The 23,724-nt window shown below is 42.4% G+C and overlaps 1 protein-coding gene across 1 annotated transcript in view; it reads right to left on the reverse strand.

The window, feature by feature from the left end:
- NPAS3 (neuronal PAS domain protein 3) overlaps positions 1-23,724 on the reverse strand; it is a 1,265,871-nt gene that overhangs the window by 288,974 nt on the left and 953,173 nt on the right. The window contains exon 6 of the mRNA XM_030213689.1: positions 11,607-11,778. Coding sequence (XP_030069549.1) covers positions 11,607-11,778 — 172 coding nt within the window. The remainder of the gene's footprint in view (positions 1-11,606; positions 11,779-23,724) is intronic.

A 23,724-nucleotide genomic window follows, 5' to 3' on the forward strand; every position in this document is an offset into this window, starting at 1 on the left:
TACTAACAAATCTAAAGCCCTTTTTCTTGCACCATCATCTTATCCATGCATTGCGATTCAGGAGCCCTGCTTATTACCACCTGGAGATTCTCTCGGCTTAGAAATCAGCTGCCAGTTAAGTAGCACTAGCGCAGCTAGTGCGATCAATTAACATTTGGACTATTCTTAAAGTTATACTGTTTTAGAAGTTACTAAATGGTAAATGAAAAAAGGAAAAAAACTGGATCGATGAAGATTTGCACATTGCTGCTTTTGAAAACTTGATAAGCAACATTGGTGCTGTGAAGTCTGATGATCCTTTACATGAAGGATTTAATAATGAATTGTTGAGAGTGTGGTAAAACTTGAGGATAGGGAGATAGAAGGGATTCTCACTCTACTAACAAACTGTACTTTAAGCAACAACTGCCTGGGACACATTATTATTTTGGTATTTAGATGTTGGCATGAATGTGTGTAAATGACAGAATACTAAAAATTACATGTGCACCTTTGAGCTCTGCCCACAAACGTTGCCCATGTACATGCCACCAGATCTTGGTGTACACGTTTCCTCTAGTCAGTATTCTATAAGAAGTTATTTACATGCATAAATGGCTAGAACATCACTATTTACACATCTTTCTGCTGCCTGAAACTAGATGGCTCCTTATAGAATCATCCCATAGGGACCTTAGTGGCAGAGCAAGGTGGATGATTATAAACCAATTAATACCTGTTATGAAACAGCAGGCAGCACTACACCTTGACTTGACACAGCTGTGTTTCGGGCCAGTGGCCTGCCTCGGGAGTTGTTCTGTGTTGTGTAGATCAGTCTATCTGTGTCTCTTGTTATCATGGAATGTATTAAATACCGCTACAAGAACTTCTCAAGACTTGTGATGCTGAGTCTAAAGTCAAGGTGTAGTGCTGTTTAATAAATCTTCTAGACCACACAGCATCATTGTCTCATGGTGTCACCTTCACTGTTTTCCGAGAGTGAGCTCTGAGTTGGGCACCATTTATAGAATAGTGTGTAGTGCCTGGATCCGCACTCGACTTTTAGGTGCGAGGATTTACACCAACTGAACCCTGACATAAATTCCCAATCCTGTGAATTCTATATTAGTGCACACATCTTAAGTGAAAGCCCCCTGACCCACTCATACCCCTCCTATGGCCATGCCCCCTTTTCAGCTGTGTTCCAAAGGATTTATGTGCGCATCTTTATAGAATAGCATTTAGCAAGATGTGTGCTTAAATCCAAATTATTGCCAAATAGCACTAATAATTGATTGCTAGCGCCATAACAGACTTGTTACTTAAATTTGCGTGTGCAATTTTAAACACCATTTATAGAATTCTCTTGTATATGTGTACTGAAATTCACATATAGTTTTATAGAAACATGACATCAGTTAAAGGCCAAATGGCCCATCCTCTGTAACCCAAAAGTCTTCCTTTTCCTAAGTGATCCCACGTGCTTATCCCATGCCTATTTAAATTCTGACGCAGTTCTCAACTCCACAACCTCCACTGGGAGGCCATTCCACGCTTCTGCCACCCTTTCTGTGAAATAATACTTTCTTAGATTACTTCTAAGCCTGTTTCCTCTTATCTTGATCATACGCCTCCTCGTTCCAGAGCTTTTCTTCAGTTAAAAATGGCATTTCTTCTGAAAATGCAACTAACTGCTGTTTGAAAATTGACTCGAATTTTGGTGTTCAAAAGGACAGTGCATTCCTCCTCTGACCTAAACACACCCACCCTCAGAGTCTGACTAAAAGCAATTGCACAATAGAAGACCTTAATTACTCTCAGCCGAGGAGGGCAGTGTTCATACAGGAAGTTTAGGCGCATTAATCCATTTTAACGCAGCTAGATGGCTTCGAAAATGCTTATTTAGTGCTTCAATGTATGAGCAGGCCCCTGGCTGCCAGTGGTAGCATGTGGACTCATCACTCAGCTATTATCCGGCTAGTTAATAATCCCCAATATCGCTGCCAGATGAAAAGGGATTGCATTGTTAGAGAAAGACAGTGCGACATGCCTGGAAATATAGAGACAATAAAATCTGAAGCACTGTGGTGTTTTTCCCCAGCTGGAAATCGTTGCCTTTTTTTTCTTTGGTTTCTAAAGGCTTCAGACCAATAACTGGCATGACATTATTAACAGCCCCCTCAGCACCCTGGCCAGTACTAATATTAAATCCATTCTACCTTCTGTTTGACATTTGCAGTCCAGCAGTAAGTGCTGCAGATACACTTGCTTTTTGCCTTGGGACCGGGGTGGGTTGGATGCAGCCTTAGCAATGTGGCTCCTGAGCCTGACTTCAGAATCCGACTTGGGATGAGAAAACCAGCAGGAAGTCTTCAGAAAACCAAATCATTCAGGATCTAGGTATTTAGGCTTGGAGAATAAAACACAGCCCCTCAATAGTTCCCTCCCTTCCACCTGCTCCTGAAATAAAGAGCAAAGCCTAGTCTCAGAGACCCTTCTAGTGATACAAGGCTGCCTTTGTTTCTGTCCCCCTCCCCCCACCCTGGTATGCTGAAAAATACAGCATTGCTCAGGGCTAGCTTTGCCATTAGGTAGGTTAAGAGAGTGCCTAGGGCGGTAGCTGCAGTGAAAGCATAACAATAGGTCCTGACAGCCACACAAACTCCAAGTACCACCGGTGTGTACTTTTACCCATGGGGAGAGTAGGCAATTTTCAAAAATGAAACACAAGTTTGAAGTTTAAAAATACTGGATGATTTCCCATTCGGCATCTTTTTTTGGATCATGCTAACAAGGGTGGTGTTGGAGTGATCATGGCTGTTAATAAACAGATTTAAATATAAAATCATAAGTGTTTGTGGCAGTGTGGTTGAGGGACTCCCGCTCAGCTTGGAGGGAATAGTTCTGCTCAGTGCTCTATAAGAGGCCACACAAGTGCAAAAATGAATTTTATAAACTTATCTTCAAAATGGGAGAAAACCTTTAATACGTGAGCTCCTAAGCCAGTCTGAAAATGAGCTCACACTACCCACCATGATAAAGTGTGAAATATAAATGCTAATTGGTTATATCGATGAGTACAAACAGCATTTTAAAATGGTTTCTACAAGTTCCTGGAGGTAAAGTCCATAAACCGTATTAGAACAGACCTAGCGAAAGCCACTGCTGATCCCTGGGGTTTGGCAGCATGGAATTTTGTTCTTCTTGGGGATCCTGCTGGCTACTCATGGCCTGGATTGGCCACTGTTGGAGGCAGGGTGCTGGTCTGGATGTTCTTTTGGTTCTACCCAGTCTGGCAGCTCTAATGAGGTAGATATCCAGTCAGCGGCACTCAGCGTCTTTTTTTGACCGCTGCTGGCTTTCTGCGCCAATATTCAATGCTGAGCCATACCATGTAAAATTAGTTTATCTTGTTGGGCAAACTGGATTGACCGTACAGGTCTTTATTTGCCATCATTTACTATGTTATGTCCAGGTTCTAGCACTGAATATCTGGGAAAACGCGGCCAGGGAAAACATAACCAGTTCAGTGAAGTATTCAATACTTAAGAGGCTATGATGAACCATATAAAAATAGGACTGTGTTTGAAAACCCTTCTCCTAGTCCACAAGATTCTTCACTCCAGTCAGCTGTCCTACCTGTCCTGACTTTTGACATCTTACTGCCCCCTGCGACTACTACGCTCCACTCAAAAGCATCTTCTACAAGTCCCCTCTTCCTGTTTTCAGCTTTGTACAGTCCGCTCCCATATTATGGGTCCTCAGCTGTGGAATAATAATAATAATAGCAATAAAATTTTATTTCTAACCTGCTATATCTAAAACATTCTAAGCGGGGAACAAAAAATATATACAAAATAAGATATAACAGTATAAACCAAACAACATAAAATACAATAAATAACTCAGCACTAATACAGAGTCATCCACTACCAAAAATAAAACAGCATCATTAATCTAATGACCCATATGCTTGAGGAAACATGTGGGGTTTAAATTCTTTCCTGAATTGAGCAATATTCTGCACAGAGCGAAGCTCAACAGGCAAAGTCACTACAGCTGAAGACTACATTATCCACTTTTAAATCCCAACTGAAGGCCCATCTGTTCACCTTAGTCTTCAACTGTCACTCTGCTCCACCACCAGTGGGTCCAGGCCATACCCACATAGCAGCGTCCTTCTTGGCTCTTGGCCACTACAAGTACCTTGTACCTCAGCTCCTTTCCTCTCTTGCCTATTGTTTTTTTTATTGTACTTGCTTTCCTTTCCCATAATAATTATTGATTGTATTGTAAACTGCCTTGATGGTGGTATATCAAATCTTTGAATAAACCTGAAAACTTTTATGCGTTCCTATTTATGTGGTTATCCTGAATATCAGCACTTAACTACCTAAGGGGCCTTTTTACAGAGACTACCGCTGGCCCAATGCGGCCGCCGGCAGTAATCCCACCCCGAGCGCACACCATTTCCAGGGGAAAAAGAAAACGCCCCAAAAATGGCTTAAGTGGCAGTAACCCGGCGGTAATCGGGCATCGCTGTGCGCTGCCCGGTTATCGCTGGGTTAACATGGGGGCCCTTATCGCCACCTCTAGGGGTGGCAGAAAGGGCTCCCCACCGCATGGCCATGCAGTAAGAGTTCTCTTAACGCATGGCCATGTGTGTCTGGGGGCTTTTTACCCGCTGTGGTAAAAAGAGCCCTGGCATGTGGGAAAAATGTCCCCCGCCGCTAGTGTAGGGCCCTTTTCCCCGCAGCTTGGTAAAAGGACCTCTAAGTACTGACTCTGCCCCAGGAACACCCACAAAATAGCCATTTTTGGCTTGAGTGCTAACTGGGTATTTTCAGTGGCACTGTCTGGTTAAATGCCGCTGAATATGCCCATTTGGCTCCAAACAAGTGATTTAAATGGCTAGAAGCTATTTCTGATTTTTTAAATCACTTTGAATATCTAACCCTATGTTTTTGTGTTCTTAATCATGGGTAATATGCTTGGAAAAGAGACAGCTGAGGGAAGATATGATTGAGGTCTACAAAATTTTGAGTGGTGTAGAATGGGTAAAAGTGAATCAATTTTTAACTCTTTCAAAAAATACAAAGACCAGGGGACACTCAATGAAATTACATGGGAATACTTTTAAAACAAATAGGAAGAAATATTTTTTTCACTCAAAGAATAGGTAAGTTCTGGAACTCATTGCTGGAGGATGTGGTAACAGCGGTTAGCGTATCTGGGTTTACAAAAGGTTTGGACGAGTTTCTGGAGGAAAAGTCCATAGTCTGTTATTGAGGGAAGCCACTGAGTTTCTGCCAGGTACTATGATCTGGATTGGCCACTGCTGGAAGCAGAATACTGGGCTAGATGGACCATTGGTCTGACCCAGTGTGGGGACGGGGCAGGTATGGAAACAGAGCCTGCAGGGATGGGGTAGAGATGGAGACAGGGCCTGCGGGGATGAAGCGGGGATGGGGACATAGCGGGCAGGGACGGGGCCAAACTTTGTCCCCTTGTCATTCTCTACATGACAGTGTAGTTTAGTATTTTAGGTTGCATTTTAGAGCTTGACATAGCATCAGTTTAGAGCACAGATACAAGTTGAGGGAAGCCTCTGTTTAGTGTTTTCTTTGCACAATGAGCAAGCATAGAATTAAAGGATTGTAGCCACTGAACAAAACAGATCTGTACAGAAAGACTAAAAATCTTGTGCGCTTGTTTAGAAAGGCAAGGCAGTTTTAAGGTTTCACAGTGGGAAAGATGGGGCATTGAGCTGAGCATTCACAGATCTGGGTGGCAAGGACTTCAAGGAGTAGATGATGCAGATACATTTTTTTAACACGTTGGGTCTGATAATCAAATGATTTATGCGTCTAACTTGTAGGGCACTTTTAGTAAAGTGCGGTAAAGTTTGGGCTTAACATGTTTTAATATGGGACATTCCTGTGCGCTAACCTCAGATTTAATGCAGAACTTACAGGTGATGTTTTTAATGTATTTTACTGCAGGTCATGCATTCTCATTAGCACACAGCAGAGATAACATGGGCAATAACGTGGGAGAATAGGGGCCGGCTCTGTGGGTGCTGTGGGTGCTTGAGCACCCCTAATATTGAGAAAATTCCTTTTATGTATCCATTCAAGGGCCCATTCAAGGATTGTTTTCAACTAACTATATGATTAAAGGTGTTACCCCCTTTTTTTGAAGGCCCCTGGTACTTTTTGTTCTTTAGACCTAAATTTATAAGCATAACTTAGAGGGTCTTTTACTAAGCCAAACTCGGACTTACCGCTCACTAAACAGGAAGTACTGCCAGGCTACCGCAGCAACCTGGTGGTAGTTCCCAACCCCAGTGCGCATCATTTCCGGCGTAGAAATCTTTTTAAAAATTTTTGTAGCGCCAGTGTTTACCCGGCAGTGCTGTGCGCTGTCCAGTTACCGCTGGATTAGTGCAGGAGCCCTTATCGCCACCTCAATAAGTGCTCTCCCGCAAAATGACTGCACGGCCATTTCTTTTTTACCCACTGCAGTAAAAGGGGGCCTCAGCATGCATCAGAAACTCGTGCTGAAGACAGCGCAGGCCCCCTTTTGCCGCAGCTTAGAAAAAAGGACCCCTAAAGTTCCCAAATTACAATGAATTTGCAGCTGAAAACTTAAGCTTCTAACTAGCCGAAATAGGTCAGAAAATTAGGAGCTTAATTTAGGGGCTTAAATTTAGAAACTCCAGCTTTTTTAAAACAAAAATGGGCCCTTCATTGTTTTAGGAAGTTTTTTCAGTAATTCACTGTCTAGGACATTATCGCCAAATTGGAGGCTGTGGGGTTCATACCAAAGAGGCTCTGGGAAGCCTTTGTTGGCCCTCCTCACATTTTTTCAATTCGTTATTCCTCAGACTGATTACTGGACAAGGCAAGGACCTGCCACTAGTGGGGAAAAAAAAAGATAGAAAAGCAAATTCTTATTATGGCAAAGTCTCACTGCCTGCTAGACTGGGTTACTCACTTATTCCCTTTTATTACAATGCCAAACGTTATTTAGATTTTAGTCAGTCAGTAATGCTACACTGAGCACATCACAGATCCCGACACCTTCCGTACTCACTGGCCTCTTCATTTTCATAGTAATTGCATATTTAAATCCTCCCCATCCCCCTACAAAATTACAGATCACCATCTCCGGCTCTGAACACCCCAAAGATTATTGATGCCATACAAAAAAAAAAAGAGTCTTGAAAATAAAACTTGGATAAAAATGTTTTTGTTTGACCTTTAAAAAAAAAGTGGTAAAAGCTGATAGTGATGTTAGGACAGATTGCATTAATGAAGATATTTAGATATTAAGGAGCTTATTTACTAAAGTGTGCTAAACAGTTAGGGGGCAATTCCATTTAGACGCCCCAAGGCTAAGCAGTGGAAGTCTATCTTATAATGAAACCTGGGCCAACGACATGAAATGGCATGGAATATATTGTTGACATTTTTTATGCCATTTCGAACGAACGTACACCCCTGGTTCTTTAATGCTGTAGCCAGTCTGCAACCCTAGTTGAGAGCACCAGAAGGTATCTGCTAGAGTACAGCTTTCCAAACCTGTCCTGGGAACACAACAGCTAGTTGGACTGGAGCTCCACAATATCAACATTTTATCTACTTATGTATTTAATCAATTTTACTGTAGTTTGCCAAGTGCAAAACAATGTCTCTAGGTGACCTACAGAAACAATAAAACAAACAAAATATGCAGTAGACCAATTAGCGTAGACCTGGCCTTCAATCTATGCAAATTTATCTCATGCATATTCATTGTGAATATGGTTGTGGGGTCACCAAGACCGGTTTGGGAAGCCCTGGGCTCCAGGCTGTACAGAAAGGGAGCACAATGTCTGAAGTGGCAGGTAAAGCGAGGGGTAGTTAGGAACAGATGACTCATTTACTTAAACATCACACAAACACTTCCCTAGTTTCCCTGACATAATGATCAAACCTGGGCTAATATTTTGATATAAAATACTAACTTATATGTGTACCATGAAAATACCACTGGTTTATGCTGTACACTGCTTTGGATGATATTCTTTTAAAAAGGTAGGTAATAAATTGAAATAAATCCATTAAAGAATGAAGTGCATCTTTCGGATGAAAAGATAGAGGAGGGAATAGTACGGTATAAAAGTGTTTATGGTGACGTTAATTTAGTAAATGGTCTGCTAATAACAAGGAAATTCTCTAATACAGTGGTTTCCAAACCTGGTCCTGGAGGCACCTCAGCCAGTCAGGTTTTCAGGATATCCACAATGAATATTCATGAGAGATTTGAATGCACTGCCTCCATTGCAAGCAAATCTCTCTCATGAGCATTCATTGTAGATATCCTGAAAACCTGACTGGCTGGGGTGCCTTTAGGACCAGGTTTGGGAACCACTGCCCTAATGGCTCTCATCAAACCACACAAGTTTCCTATCAACTTTATGCTGTATTTTTCTTATTCAGGTCTGAAAGCACTACAGCAGTGATTCAGTCTGTCTGTCTGTCAATCCATCTGGAAGAAAGATAACTCCCACATGCAACAATGCAAGTCCAATTTTGGGATCATGGGCCTGGCTCCAACCCAGGTGAGAATGCCCCCCCCCCCCCCCAATTTTTGTTTCAAATCATTTTCCGTGTCATTTGCAGCATGGCTTGTTTTATTTTGTTTTGCTTTGGAGGCAATGTCATTAAGAGTGTTCTGAAAGAGCACACAATGCGCCCTCTTTACAAAAAGGGCTAAATTCAGTAAATGGCGCTCAAAAATTGGTGCAGAAAAAAAATCAGCATTCAACAGAGGCAGACTGAGCATTTGGACAACTGGCCCGGGGGCTCCAGGGGGCTCAGAGGTTCTGCCCGGTTACCTACCGCTTCTGCACACTACAGCCCTCCCTGGCGTTTCTACCTTGAAGGGCCCTGGGGGTCTTGTGGCCTCTGTAGGGGCAGGAAAGAATCCCACTCTTTCCTGTCTGCTGCTGCTTCTCTGCCTGACGCCGCTGTGTTTTACAAATGGCTGCCAAGACCTGCGAGACTACCGTGGGAAAGTCTCGGCAGCCATTTTGAAAAACGACAGTGGCCAATGGTTTTGAATATCGGGGAGTATGTGCATTGCCTCTAATGTTTTTATCTGTTGGACCACACTGGTGAAGTCTGTATTTTTCCACCAGCTGGTAACTCTGCCCTTGACGCAGCCTTTTCCATGCGAAACACGGCCATGTCGGGCACAGATATTTCAATCTCTGGGAGCTTTGGAATATAAATAAAGACTGTTTGCTTTTTATAAGGTTTGCCTCTTGTTTTGGTGGACCACTTGCCTTGTTGCTTTCTACTTGCAAATAGTGCACACTATGATCAGCAAATGAAAAAACACGTCATGATTTTTCTGCTCATTTTTGTTTAACGGCATGCAACGACATGGGATATGTCATTGCAAACAACTGCTCATCCCTACTGAACATATGCAGATGCACCTTTTCTTTTGCATTTCTTCAGCAGTTCAAAATCTGTCTTCCCCACGTTAAAGCAAATAAAACTTTGCACTCCACACCAGTCTCATATTCATTAACAAAAAAAAAAAAAGCCCTTAAACTTCTCCAGAGAAAAATTAACATTTAAACCACTGCTGCTTGGCCAAGCACTCCAACACACAAGAATATGAAATATCTTCTCAAAAAAAAAAAAGAGTACAAAAAGGACAAAACCACAAATGTGGAACTTCAATTAATTTAAAGCCCCAATCAGCAAAGAATGAATCCTTCACAGATCTAATTACCAGAGCTCTCCGAAGACCCAAACCGACCAGCCAATCTTCCTCCTGTTTGAACAGCTTGATGAACTAGGGGACTGATGGATATCAAGTCATTTTGTTTAATTTATAAATGGATTTTCCCCTAATACTTAAATTATCATCAGTACAACACAATGAAAATGGGAACATTCAGAATGCAAAGTCTATACGAGGCCTGGAAAGAATTCCAATGAGGAATGTGACCTCTGCCCAGCACTCTATACAATTGATCTAATTAAATACTGAGGGTGGAAAAGGCATTTTAAAACTGTAGCCATTACTCCTTTCTTTTCTAGCCTTAATTTATCTATTCACATCTTTCAAGTGCCTCTCTAACGCTGAAATAAAAGAAACAGGAATCTATCCCAGCCTTACATGCATGTTCTCTTTTTTTCTAGTAAATGAACATCTGGAAGAACTTATTTCAGGTACTCTTGGTGAGGAACAAGTTTTGCTTGTTAATGTAGGCGCATTCAGACAAAACAGTTCTTCAGTGGTTCGATGTTTATTTTGTGAAAATTGTGTTGGCTAATTTGTCTTTATTCAATGCCTATTATTTCAATAAAAAAGTAATGTTAAAAAAAAGTTGTTCAGTTTCCTGTGTTGTTCGTGTTTTTTTTTTTCCATTTTCTTTTGTTTATCAAACTTTTTTTTTCAGTGTAACTTTGTTTTGGTTGCCGGCTACCCAAACATATAAAAAAGCTTGTGGCAAACCACTCAAACCTCACCATCACAACTCGTAACCCCCTTGATCATCACCCGACACACCCTAAATCCCCTCTGATCATTACCTGGACCCACCCCTGACTCCTTCCAATCCCATCAAATGTCATCATCACCCCTCTTCCCCAACCCCCCCATGTGTCGACCGCAGTACCAGCTCTTACTGGGTTCTCTGATGCTGTAATTGAAACTGAAGTGATCCCCAGTCGCTCTTGCTGATTGCTGCACCAGGTTCAAAACTGCGCCGCTGCCTCCTAGTGGTAATTTTTCAGTACTACCACTAGGGGTCTAGTTGCCAAATAAGAGTATTTTGCCTTTATTTGGCAGTTGCGTCCTAGTGGTAATATGGCAAGATTACCGCAAGGAATAAAGGGTTCTATTTTAATCCTGGCACAGCTACAAGAAGGAGTGACTGGAGTGCTTCCATTAGAGCTTCAACAACCCGGTAAAAGCTGGGGCTGGAGTTGGGAGTGGGGGAAGGATTGGCTGCCACTTCTGTGGTGGGGAGAGGAGAGGGGGGTGATGACACTTAGGCTGGGATTGAAAGAGATAGAAAGGGGTTGGAGGTGGGTTGAGTGATTATCGGAGGGTGTTGAGTGATCAATGGGAGTTCAGGTTGTGATGGGGGGGGGGGGGGGGTGCCTTTGGATGATTTTCTACCCATAATATGCACCTTTAACAATGGGAAAAAACAACATTTCAGGGTTTTTTCCCTTTTGTTTCAGGTTTAAGATGATATGAAACAATGTGGAAAATGTTACTTATATTTCTCATGTTTCAAATGAATGTGAATCCCTATTATATGACAGTATTGACTGCATAAAAGCTATGCCAAAAAGAAGGGGTGATATTAAAGAGAAATTAAGGAGACTAATATTTAAATTCATCTAAAATTAGATCTGCACTATTATACTGTTAAAAATTCCTTTATTTTCTGATTTTCTCCTTGTTTAATTACTGCATGGAAGTGAGCACCACACTGAAATGTTAAACACCATTAAATCTACAGTATTTATAGTCATTTCATGCCAGCAACTAAAGCTCAATCATTTGGTAAAGGTCCTGCCTGCCAACCTACTTGTGATGATTACAATTCCCACCTGGCTCTGGGGTCTCAGATTGTGAGGAAGATGCTGAGCTGGCTCCATCCTCTCCTGTGCCCTGTGAGAGGAGGCCTCGCCCCGGGGGAAGCTTCATACCCAGCTGCTCCGCCATCTCCACGTGGTCTCCTGGGTGAACATAGTCAAACACGCTGCTGCCTGTCAGCTCCACCTATGAGGCAAGAGGGAGAAAGACAGCGTTGGATAAATGGTCCTCAGTCCCCATCAGGAAATCAAAAAGAAAGATGCATTTTGTGGAGGAAATCAAGCGCACTGCAATCTTGAGAAACTAGACTATTAGCAAAACTGTATTTCTGAATATCTTTTTGAGCTAATTAACTGTGCATAGATCCTTTATAGTTAATTGGCCTTCTTATTTATTTTATTTTTTTATTTATTAGGATTTATTTACTGCCTTTATGAAGGAATTCACTCAAGGCGGTGTACAGACAGAATAGATCAAACATGAGCAATAGGCAATTACAGCAGTAAAAATATTCGAATAGCAATACAAAGTATGGTGTGGAGGGGCATGATCGAAAGGGACGCCCAAGTTTTGCTGAGGGGCAAGGAAACCTGTATTATCGAAACAAGATGGACGTCCATCTTTCGTTTCGATAATACGGTCGGGGATGCCCAAATCCTGAAATTTAGGTGATCCTTAGAGATGGTCGTCCCTAGACTCGCCTTCGACGCCTTCGTGGCCACACCTCTCCTACTCTCCTCCACTCTCTTTTACTCCTTCTCTTACTCTCAGCTGGTGACATCAATCCCAATCTTGGCCCTCCTCACCAACTATTATCCAAACTCTACAGATCTCACCGTGACCTCTCTAACCTCATCTCTATTCCTCTACTCCCCTCCTCTTCTCTGCCCTTCTCTTGCGCCCTATGGAATGCCCGCTCTATCTGTGACAAACTCCCCTATATACAGGACCTCTTTATCTCGCGTCACCTCCATCTGCTCGCCATAACAGAAACCTGGCTCTGCCCTGATGACTCTGCTTCAGTTGCAGCCCTGTGCCATGGCGGTTATCTATTTTCACATACTCCTCGCCCTGCTGGCCGTGGGGGCGGTGTTGGACTACTTCTCTCTCCCTCCTCCAGATTTCAACCCCTTCTTCCACCTCAATCTCACTGTTTTTCCTCCTTTGAAGTCCACTCTATCCGCCTTTTCTCTCCTCTGCCTCTTCGAATAGCGGTCATTTATCGTCCCCCTGATAAGTCCCTTTCATCCTTTCTCAGTGACTTTGACGCCTGGCTTGCCTTCTTCCATGATCCTTCCTCCCCCTCTCTCATCCTTGGTGACTTTAATATTCCTGCTAATGATCCTTCCAACTCCTATATTTCCAAGTTACTCGCTTTAACGTCGTCCTTTAATCTCCAACTATGCTCCACCTCCCCCACTCATCAAAATGGTCACTGTCTTGATCTCATCTTCTCCTCCAACTGTTCACCTTCTAGTTTCCTTGCCTCTGATCATCCCTCCTCTGATCACCATCTTATAACTTTCACACTTAAATCTCCTCCCTCCCAGTCCCGTCCTATCCTATCTAATTTATCTAGGAATCTTCACGATATTGACCCTTCATCTCTATCCTCCCATGTTTCAAACCTCCTCTCTACTGTGGCACCATCCACGTCTGTCAACGAGGCTGTTTCTTCTTACAACAATACTCTATCCTCTGCCTTAGACACTGTTGCACCTTTGATGACCCGCCCTGTAAGGCGTACAAAACCCCAACCTTGGCTGAATTCTAATATCCGCTACCTACGTTCCTGTACCCGCTCCGCCGAACGCCTCTGGCGGAAATCTCGGGCCCTTGCTGATTTCTTACACTTTAAGTTCATGCTGACCTCCTTCCAATCTGCTCTTTTACATGCCAAACAGGATTATTATATCCAACTGACCAACTCTCTTGGCTCTAATCCTCGACTTCTCTTCACCACATTGAACTCTCTCCTCAAGGTGCCCCCTCCCCCAACTCCCCCTTCATTATCTCCTCAGACCCTTGCTGAATTCTTTCACAACAAGGGTCAAAAGATAAACCTTGCTTTCTCTACCTCACCAGCTCTCCCTCCACTAGTCCGTTCCCCTCTCTCTCCTTCCCCTCATTCCCTTTCCTCCTTTCCTGAAGTTACTATTGAGGAAACTACACTTCTCCTTTCTTCCTCAAAATGTACCACCTGTTCCTCTGATCCCATTCCCACCCACCTTCTTAATGCCATCTCTCCTACTCTTATTCCTTTTATCTGTCACATTCTCAAACTCTCACTTTCCACTGCGACTGTCCCTGCTGCCTTTAAACATGCTGTGGTCACACCTCTCCTTAAGAAGCCTTCACTTGACCCTACTTGTCCCTCTAATTACCGACCCATCTCCCTCCTTCCTTTTCTCTCCAAATTACTTGAGCGTGCTGTTCACCGCCGCTGCCTTGATTTTCTCTCCTCACATGCTATTCTTGACCCATTACAATCTGGTTTTCGCCCTGTCCACTCAACCGAAACTGCGCTTACTAAAGTCTCCAATGACCTATTACTGGCTAAATCCAGAGGTCAATATTCCATCCTCATTCTTCTTGATCTTTCCGCTGCTTTTGACACTGTCGATCACAACATACTGCTCGATACCCTGTCCTCACTTGGATTCCAGGGCTCTGTCCTTTCCTGGTTCTCTTCCTACCTCTCCCTCCGCACCTTTAGTGTTCACTCTGGTGGATCCTCTTCTACTTCTATTCCTCTGCCTGTCGGCGTACCTCAGGGTTCTGTTCTTGGTCCCCTCCTCTTTTCTATCTACACTTCTTCCCTTGGTTCATTAATCTCATCCCATGGCTTTTCCTACCATCTCAATGCTGATGACTCCCAAATCTACCTTTCTACCCCTGATATCTCACCTTGCATCCAAACCAAAGTTTCAGCGTGCTTGTCTGACATTGCTGCCTGGATGTCTCAACGCCACCTGAAATTAAATATGACCAAAACCGAGCTTCTCATTTTCCCCCCCAAACCCACCTCCCCGCTCCCCCCGTTTTCTATTTCTGTTGATGGCTCTCTCATTCTCCCTGTCTCCTCAGCTCGAAACCTTGGGGTCATCTTTGACTCTTCTCTCTCCTTCTCTGCTCATATCCAGCAGACCGCCAAGACCTGTCGTTTCTTTCTTTACAACATCCGTAAAATCCGCCCCTTTCTTTCCGAGCACTCTACCAAAACCCTCATCCACACCCTTGTCACCTCTCGTTTAGACTACTGCAATCTGCTTCTTGCTGGCCTCCCACTTAGTCACCTCTCCCCTCTCCAGTCGGTTCAAAACTCTGCTGCCCGTCTCATCTTCCGCCAGGGTCGCTTTACTCATACTACCCCTCTCCTCAAGACCCTTCACTGGCTCCCTATCCGTTTTCGCATCCTGTTCAAACTTCTTCTACTAACCTATAAATGTATTCACTCTGCTGCTCCCCAGTATCTCTCCACACTCGTCCTTCCCTACACCCCTTCCCGTGCACTCCGCTCCATGGATAAATCCTACTTATCTGTTCCCTTCTCCACTACTGCCAACTCCAGACTTCGCGCCTTCTGTCTCGCTGCACCCTACGCCTGGAATAAACTTCCTGAGCCCCTACGTCTTGCCCCATCCTTGGCCACCTTTAAATCTAGACTGAAAACCCACCTCTTTAACATTGCTTTTGACTCGTAACCACTTGTAACCACTCGCCTCCACCTACCCTCCTCTCTTCCTTCCCGTTCACATTAATTGATTTGATTTGCTTACTTTATTTATTTTTTGTCTATTAGATTGTAAGCTCTTTGAGCAGGGACTGTCTTTCTTCTATGTTTGTACAGCGCTGCGTATGCCTTGTAGCGCTATAGAAATGCTAAATAGTAGTAGTAGTAGTAGTAGTAGACTTGGTCGTTTCTGATTTTCGGCGATAATGGAAACCAAGGACGCCCATCTCAGAAACAACCAAATGCAAGCCCTTTGGTCATGGGAGAAGCTGGCATTCGTAGTGTACTGGTCCCCCTGACATGCCAAGACACCAACCGGGCACTCTATGGGGCACTGCAGTAGACTTCAGAAAAAGCTCCCAGGTGCATAGCTCCCTTACCTTGTGTGCTGAGCCCCCCAAACCCCCCCCAAAACCCACTGCCCACAACTGTAGACCACTACCATAGCCCTTACGGTTGAAAGGGGGCACCTAGATGTGGGTACAGTGGGTTACAGGTGGGTTTTGGAGGGCTCACATTTACCACCACAAGTGTAACAGGTAGGGGGGATGGGTCTGGGTCCGCCTGCCTGAAGTGCACTGCACCCACTAAAACTGCTCCAGGGACCTGCATACTGCTCTGAGTGTGACATTTGAGGCTGGCATAGAGGCTGGCAAAAAATATTTTTAAAGATATTTTTTGAGGGTGGGAGGGGTTTAGTGACCACTGGGGGAGTAAGGGGACGTCATCCCTGATTCTCTCCGGTGGTCATCTGGTCAGTTTGGGCACCTTTCTGTGCCTAGGTCGTAAGAAAAATATGACCAGGTAAAGTCGTCCAAGTGCTCGTCAGGGACGCTCTTTTTTTCCATTATGGGTTGAGGACGTCTATGTGTTAGGCACGCCCAAGTCCCTCCTTTGCTACACCTCCGACACACCCCCATGAACTTTGGTTGTCCCTGCGATAGAAAGCAGTTGAGGATGCCCAAAATCATCTTTCAATTATACTGATTTGGGCAGCCCTGTGAGAAGGACGCCCATCTTCCTATTTGTGTCGAAAATGAGTCTCAATAGTATACTACTTCCAGTGTCATAAGTAATGTATATCACATGAAGATTTTAGAAACACTTTCCATGAACAGTACATAATGCATACTGCAGTTATGTACATTAACTTCCACCTGCCCCAGCACACTGTGCAATATGGCATATTAGCTGAAATTTTCACAAATGCTTTCAAGATCTGGCTTAAAATGTTTCTATCCATGTATCTATATTTGTATGTGTTTGTGTGTGAGCATGTACAGAAAAAACTAAACAGAAAAGTGTTTTATTTCTGTGTATCTCTATTGTGGTGTGTGTTTATGTGTCTCTATATACGTATGTATATATGAATATATATTATGGGTTTCATAAAAATATACAAAACTTGTTTTCTGTAAAGCTCTGTCAAAACTTGACCAATTTCAATAAAATTTGGGATATATCAGCCTGAAAAAATTTGTAGTAAGTTGACACTCTGTTGGCCACCTCCCCGAAACAATGTTGCCACCACCTTGCGATTATCACCATGATACGTGCAGATGCCATTTTGCTTTAAACATAAACAGTTGCCATGGTTTTCAGTCAGGAGGATCTTTTTCCTTATGAACAATTTGTATCCGGAGAAAGGTTATGGTTCTCATAGACTGGTGCAAGAGTTTCCACAAAAGACGTGGAAGAAATGATGAGACATGGGCTTGTGATCGCCAGTCAGGAAGTAGCAGGGCCCAATCAGTTCACACTGAAGAAAACATCTTGACAGTTGAAGAACCAGGTAGTGAAGTGGTATCATTTAGGTCAGGTGGCCGACGTGAGTATGGGCTTAATGAAAATTCATTCAGGATGATATATCCCAAATGTTATTGAAATTGGTAAAGTTTTGACAGATTTATGCAGAAAACAAGCTTTGAATAGTTCTTTTTTAAACACAGTGGGGTAGATAATCAGCCGGCAGCAGTCAGAATTTTTATGTCCACCGTCCGTAGTATTCCCATATACTGAATGCTGGGCCATGTCCAGGCACCAGCATTCAATATCCAGTTTTAGGTTGGCTGCTAAAACTTGTGTGGTTAAGCTAACTACAATATTCAGCCCTTAACTGCATAAGCTGAACCACTTAAAGATAGGACTGCTATTTATGTGGCTCAATTTATGCATTTATCTTATGTGATTAAGGGCCGAATATTGGCAGTTAACTGCATAAGTGCTAGCTCTGCCCCTGGAATGCCCACAAGTTAGCCAGTTTTGGCTCAGGCGCTAACCAAAAATGTTCAGTGGCACTTAGCAGTTAAGTGCAAATGAAGATTCACAGTTATTCACAAGCAATTTAAACATCCAGAAGCCTCTAAATATCGGGTGGAGTTTGCGTGTGTGTGTGTATGTGTGTGTGTGTGTGTGTATGATGAAGAGAGAGAGTGAGAGAGATTAGCTGCCAGATTCTACTAGTGCGCCTAGAGATTCGCCCCAAAATCCAGGCGTATTCTATAACAACACGTGTAACGTAATTGGCTTAATGAGCTAATCAGCACTGACAACAGCACTTAACAAGCAATAATGAGCAATAATTAGAATTTACATGAACAACTCACTAAGCGTACTTTGTGATGAACTATGCCTGAATTCTAATGCACGCAGTTCAAAAGGGGTGTGGCTATGGGCATTTTGTGGGCATTCCAAAATTTACACACGTAGTTACAGAATATGGCTAAGTACATGTAAATCAAGGTGCAGTGATTTACACCACATTTTCATTGGTGTAAACCTAGGCACTGCATATAGAATACACTTAAGTGGAAATGTTTACCATGCGGATTTTTAAAGTGCCTTATATAGAATCTGGCCTTAGATGTCTAACAGTTCTAGACAAAGTTACATTGAGCCAGATGCTAAGATTGCCTGCTCTGTTGTTTTTAAGTTTTAAAACTAATGCACCAAGAAGCCTGTTTTTAAGTTTATAAACCATGCACCATAAAAGGAAAATTTATAGTAACGAGGCCAGAAGTCTTTAGTTCCTCTGCACCAAATCAACTCCTAATACTGCTACTGAAAGGAAATGCTACTTTTTCTTAGTTTTGCATCCGACTGATGAAATCTTGAGTTTCCTACTCAGTATTGTTTTCATTCCTTAGAAAACAACTATTAATTTTGAGTTTGAGTTGTCCCAGGAGCTATCCATGGTTCTGAACAGCAGTGAACCTGACTGAAGTAGAAGGCAGGGGAGGAAGGTGAGGATGTTAGATTTAGCTCATGCCTTTTCCATAGCAGTTCATTATGTTATAGTCAGGTGCAGTAGCTATTTTGTTGCCCCAAAAGGACTTACAATCTAAATTTATACATGAGGCCTGGAGAGTTAAGTGACACATGGGTTATCAATGGGATTTGAATTCTTACTTCCCTCTTTCTCAGCCCACTGCTCTAACCATTAAGCTATCCTTAGAGGAAGGGGAGGGGGAGTGACATTAGGAAATCAGGGCAGATTGGTTGGGTATAGATCAAGCTTATTTGTGACTGTCTCTGGGGAAAAGGTTACTAAAGTAGAAGATCCAAAATGTTGAGAATAGCGGATTTTTAATGTCGTGGGCCCATAGGCAGTTTGAAAAAGTTACAGGTTTGAATTTCTGTAACTTTTCCTATTTTTTTTTCCAAATAAAAGGGTAGCAGTTGGACTGTTGTATTACAAATTGTTTGCTCTAACAAAATTCATTACAACCTCATTTTTTGTTTCTGGTGATTGTAGTCACCTTTTCTCAAGATATGGTCACATTTTGTGACTGGGAAGAAGGGAGGCTTCATTATCTCTAGATCCAGAAAAATATACAATACTATTTAATGGCACACATTTCCCAACAGTGGGTATATTCTACTTGCATGGTATAGAAATACTCATTATTTTTTCCAAAATGTGTACTTGAGCAAGTGTGAAGGGGCAGCCCAAAGCTTGCAACTAGCCAGTTTTTGTGGATAGAAAGACATACAGTAAAACATACCATCTGATAGAGATTTTTATCTGGGAGATTTATCTTTTGGGAACTTGCACGAGAGAGAAAGTGAGAAAAAACACTACAGGGAGTACTAGAAAAATATATTTATCATTACATCACTGACTACTCGCTTTACTCAAGACACAAGACCTAATGAATGAAAGCCAATGATATATGCCAGCCGGTCAAGAAAAAAAAGGGGGGAAGGCTTTTTGTATGTAATTATTACTTGCTATCTTTGAAAAAAGAATATTGTTGATCTGTAAATTATTTATTTATGGGAAAACTGATTTTAAAAGAGCATATTAATGCCCTATGTATTCAGCAGGATTCCCTTAACTAGAAGACATGAGACTCTTTTGTGCATAGACCGCTAAATCATAACTACTAGCTACAGCTGGAGCTTGCCAGGACCTTGACTACTGTTTCCTGTTTTCTTCTTATTTCCAAGTATGCTTTCTTTTCTGTCTTAATCTATTAAATTAATGATTTCACAATTTTTAAATACACATAAAAGGCAATTCTACAATTGGGCATATGTAGTCATGAATGTCTTGTGCATATGAGTGCACAGAAAAGCACTACTTACAGGCGTAAGTGCACTATGGGCTATTCTGTAAGAGGGTGTAAGTGCTGTACTGCTGGATTCTACATAGAGCGCCTGGCACTCTGTGCTGAAATCTAAGCGTATTCCATAACAACGTGTGTAACTTAATTGGCTTAAGCCAATCAGCATTTTTAACAGCACTTAACAGGTATGAGCACTAATTGTCAATAATTGGAATTTACGCACATAACTCGTTAAGCGTATTCTGTAATGAACTGTGCCTAAATTCTAATGAATGAAGTTCAAAAGGGGCATGGCCATGGGGGAGGGGGGAATGGGCGTTTCCAAATTTACGAGTGTTGTTATAGAATATGGCCCAGAATGCGTAAATTTACATGCCGGGATTTACATTATGTTTCTGTTGGTGTAAATGGAGGCGTGTAATTTTAGGCATTGGGATATCAACTAAGTGTACTCTATACTGCGCCTAAATCTTCTAGAATATGCCTAGGCAGAAAAGTTTTCTGTGTGGATTTTTTAAGCGCCATATATAGAATATGGCAATATTTTAAATTTACGCTCATAACTCACTAAGTGTATTCTGCAATGAACTGTACCTAAATTCTAAAGTGGGCACGGTCATAGGCAGGGAAATGGGCATTTCATGGGCATTCCCAAATTTGCGTGCATTGTTACAGAATACGGCCCAATATGTGTAAATCAATGCGCCAGGATTTACGCCATGTTTTCGTTGGTGTAAATAGAGGCACGTAGTTATAGGCACTAGGATATGAACTAAGCATATTCTATATACTGCGCCTAAATCTTATAGAATAAGTTTAGGTGGAAATGTTTTCCACGCAGATTTTTTTAAGCATCATATATTGAATCTGGCCCATAGTTCCTAACTGCAAGGGGACAAACACCTGGGTGAAGCATGGTAGGGGCTTCAACTTATATGTGCGACTCAGAGAATACTATGCAGCTCATTTTCAAAAGAGAAAAACATCCAAAAAGTGGCATAAATCTGCAAAAGTGCATTTGGATGTTTTTCTCACAAAAACGTCCACATTGGTATTTTCAAAACCAATTTTTAGACATTTTTCTATGAAGTCCATCAGAAGTGCATTCAAATCACAAGAGGGTGAGTCAGAGGCATGTGAAGGGCGGAATCTGGGCCTTTCTAACACTTAGACATTTTTCAGCCATAATGGAACAAAACAAAACTGTCCAGGACTAAAACTAAGATGTTTTGAGCTACACTTGTTTTTATAACGAATAAGGCACAAAAGGATGCCCTGACCAGATGACCACTGAAGGAACTCAGGGGTGACCCCCTAATAACCCCCGGTGGTCACTGACCCCCTCCCACCCCCCACAAATGTGAATACAAATATAATTTAGCAACCTCTATGATAGCCTCAGATGTTAGAGCCAGGTCTATTACAGCAGCATGCAGGTTCCTGGAGTAGTGTAGTGGTCAGTGCAGTGCACCATGGTGTGGGGGACTCTGGTCCTTATCTCCCTCTACCTGTCACATTTGTGGTGGAAATTATGAGCCCTCCAGATCTCACCAGAAACCCACTGTACCCATATATAGGTGCCCTCTTCGCCCATAAGGGCTATTGTGTACAGTAGTGGGCAGTGGGTTTTGGGTGTGTTGGGGGAGCTCAGCAGACATGATAAGGGAGCAACAATGAGATGTGTACCTGGCAGCATGTTTTTGAAGTCCACTAGGGTGCCTCATTTATATCCTGGGATGTCTGGGAGATCAGTGTACTAAAAATGCTGGACCCTCCAACATCCCAATGGCTTGATTTTCTCTGTTTTTCACTTGGACATTTTTTTTTTTTGAAAACGGATGAAAAAACAAAACATCCAAAGCATAAAACCTTGTTAGAAACAGTATTTTCAAAAACAAAAGATAGACGTTTTTCTTTTTGAAAAACGAACTTCTTTCTTATTCAGATTTTGGACGTTTTTTGCAAAATGTCTACATCGGACATAGACGTCATGTCGAAAATGCCCCTCCACATGTCACGTATGATGAATGCTGCAGACCAGGCATTAAAGGCTGCACCTTAATTTATGTGCATCAATGCGAGTTTATGCCACTATTCTATAATGGAATCAGGGCACCAATATCTAATTATAGTATAGGTGCTCCGTGCGCCGCATTGGTTTGCCTAAAAGGGGATATCCTGTTACAGAATTGCCTCCACTATGCACTAGGTAAGAGGTCCTTTTACCAAACTGCGGTATAAAGTAGCCTTAGCGCGGCCTTCAATGGGTCATTCCTGTGCATTAAGGCTACTTTTCCTGCATAGGTAAAATGGACGCCTTTTCTATTTTTTTAATTAATGGCCATGTGCTAATTTTCCCATTAGCCCGTGAGCCCCTATTGCTACCTATTTTGTAGGTGATAAGGAATCACGCACTAATCAGTTAGTGAACAGCGATGTAGCTGTACTAATTGATTACTGCAGAACACACCTACTCTCTGCCCCTGACCTGCCTCCAGTGCTAAAAAATAAAATCCATTTTTTAGTGCGTGGGAAGCACATGTTGATCACAAAATTACCATGGGATGCTTCAGCATGCCCCGCAGTAAGGCCTTTTCTGGTGTGGTATACACTCGTTAGTGCTTACCATAGCTTAGTAAAAGTCCCCTAAGATGTCAATAACTGTTCCTTTTAAATTCTCTTTTCCTGAATCCACTGCAGTTCTGTTTAATAATAATAGCTGAGATGGAGAATCCTTCAAAATCTTTAACCCCTCCCCATCATCTCCTTAGGCAAAAAAAAGGGATATAGCATTCTTAATGGCTTTTGTATTTTTAACTGCCAACAAAGGGGTCCTTTTACTAAGCCGCAGTAAAATGTGGTTTGCAGTAGTGTGGGCGCGTGTTTTTGGCACACTGGGTCATTTTATACCGCAGCTGGGAAAAAAAGGCTTTTTTTAATGAGGGCAGTAAATGGCCATGCACTACAGTTAAAAGTAGCGTGTGGCTATTTACTGCCTGAGCCCTTAATGCCCATTGACCTAGTGGTAAGGGCTCATGCACTACACGTGTGGTACTCATGCAGCAAACGCCAATCTGGCTGTGCTACCAATTGCTGCCAAGTACACCCCCCATGGTAGAAAAATATTTTCTACCACAGGAAACAGCACACACCAACTTTGAAATTACCACCAGGTGGGCACGCTGCCTGGGAGGTAATGTCGAATTGACATGCGCTACACTCGTGGTAGCCCTACCACCGTTTTGTAAACGGGCCTCAGAGTTATTAAATCAAATGTTGCTCATGCTGCTACCTTTGAAGGAGCCCAATAACGATCAGCTCCCTTTATGATGTTCCTTACAGTAGAGCTGGTTTTAGCACACTGATCAGGAGATGAAACTGCAAGGTTCAATGGCAACAAAAAGTCCTAGACAATATACAATTCGTGGCCAGATCAGGAAATAGCAATGTGGAAAAACTTGTCTTACTGCGCCCTGCAACATATATTTTGAGGAATTAGGGGTAGCATGCAGCAAGTGTTTAATAGGAAAACAAATCACTTATATATTATTTGATTCATTGTATTTATCTATGGCTTTTATTATACTCATTTTGACACATATTTGTCTGTCATATTTAGATGTGGTGACTCCTGAAGCAGGTGTTTGTACCGAAACATGGATCTTTGTTGGGCTTTATTGTGGTTTCTCTTGGTTGACATTTACTTTGGATTTTATCTAGCACTGAATGTGTGATTTGTTTTCCTAATAAGACTTGCTGCATGCTACTTCTAGTTACTCATTTTGAGGAAATCCATTGGTTCATCCCTACTCTGAAGAACTCGTGTTGCTC

The sequence above is a fragment of the Microcaecilia unicolor genome, chromosome 9 (assembly GCF_901765095.1).
Source record: "Microcaecilia unicolor chromosome 9, aMicUni1.1, whole genome shotgun sequence".
NCBI classification, from domain to species: Eukaryota; Metazoa; Chordata; class Amphibia; order Gymnophiona; family Siphonopidae; genus Microcaecilia; species Microcaecilia unicolor.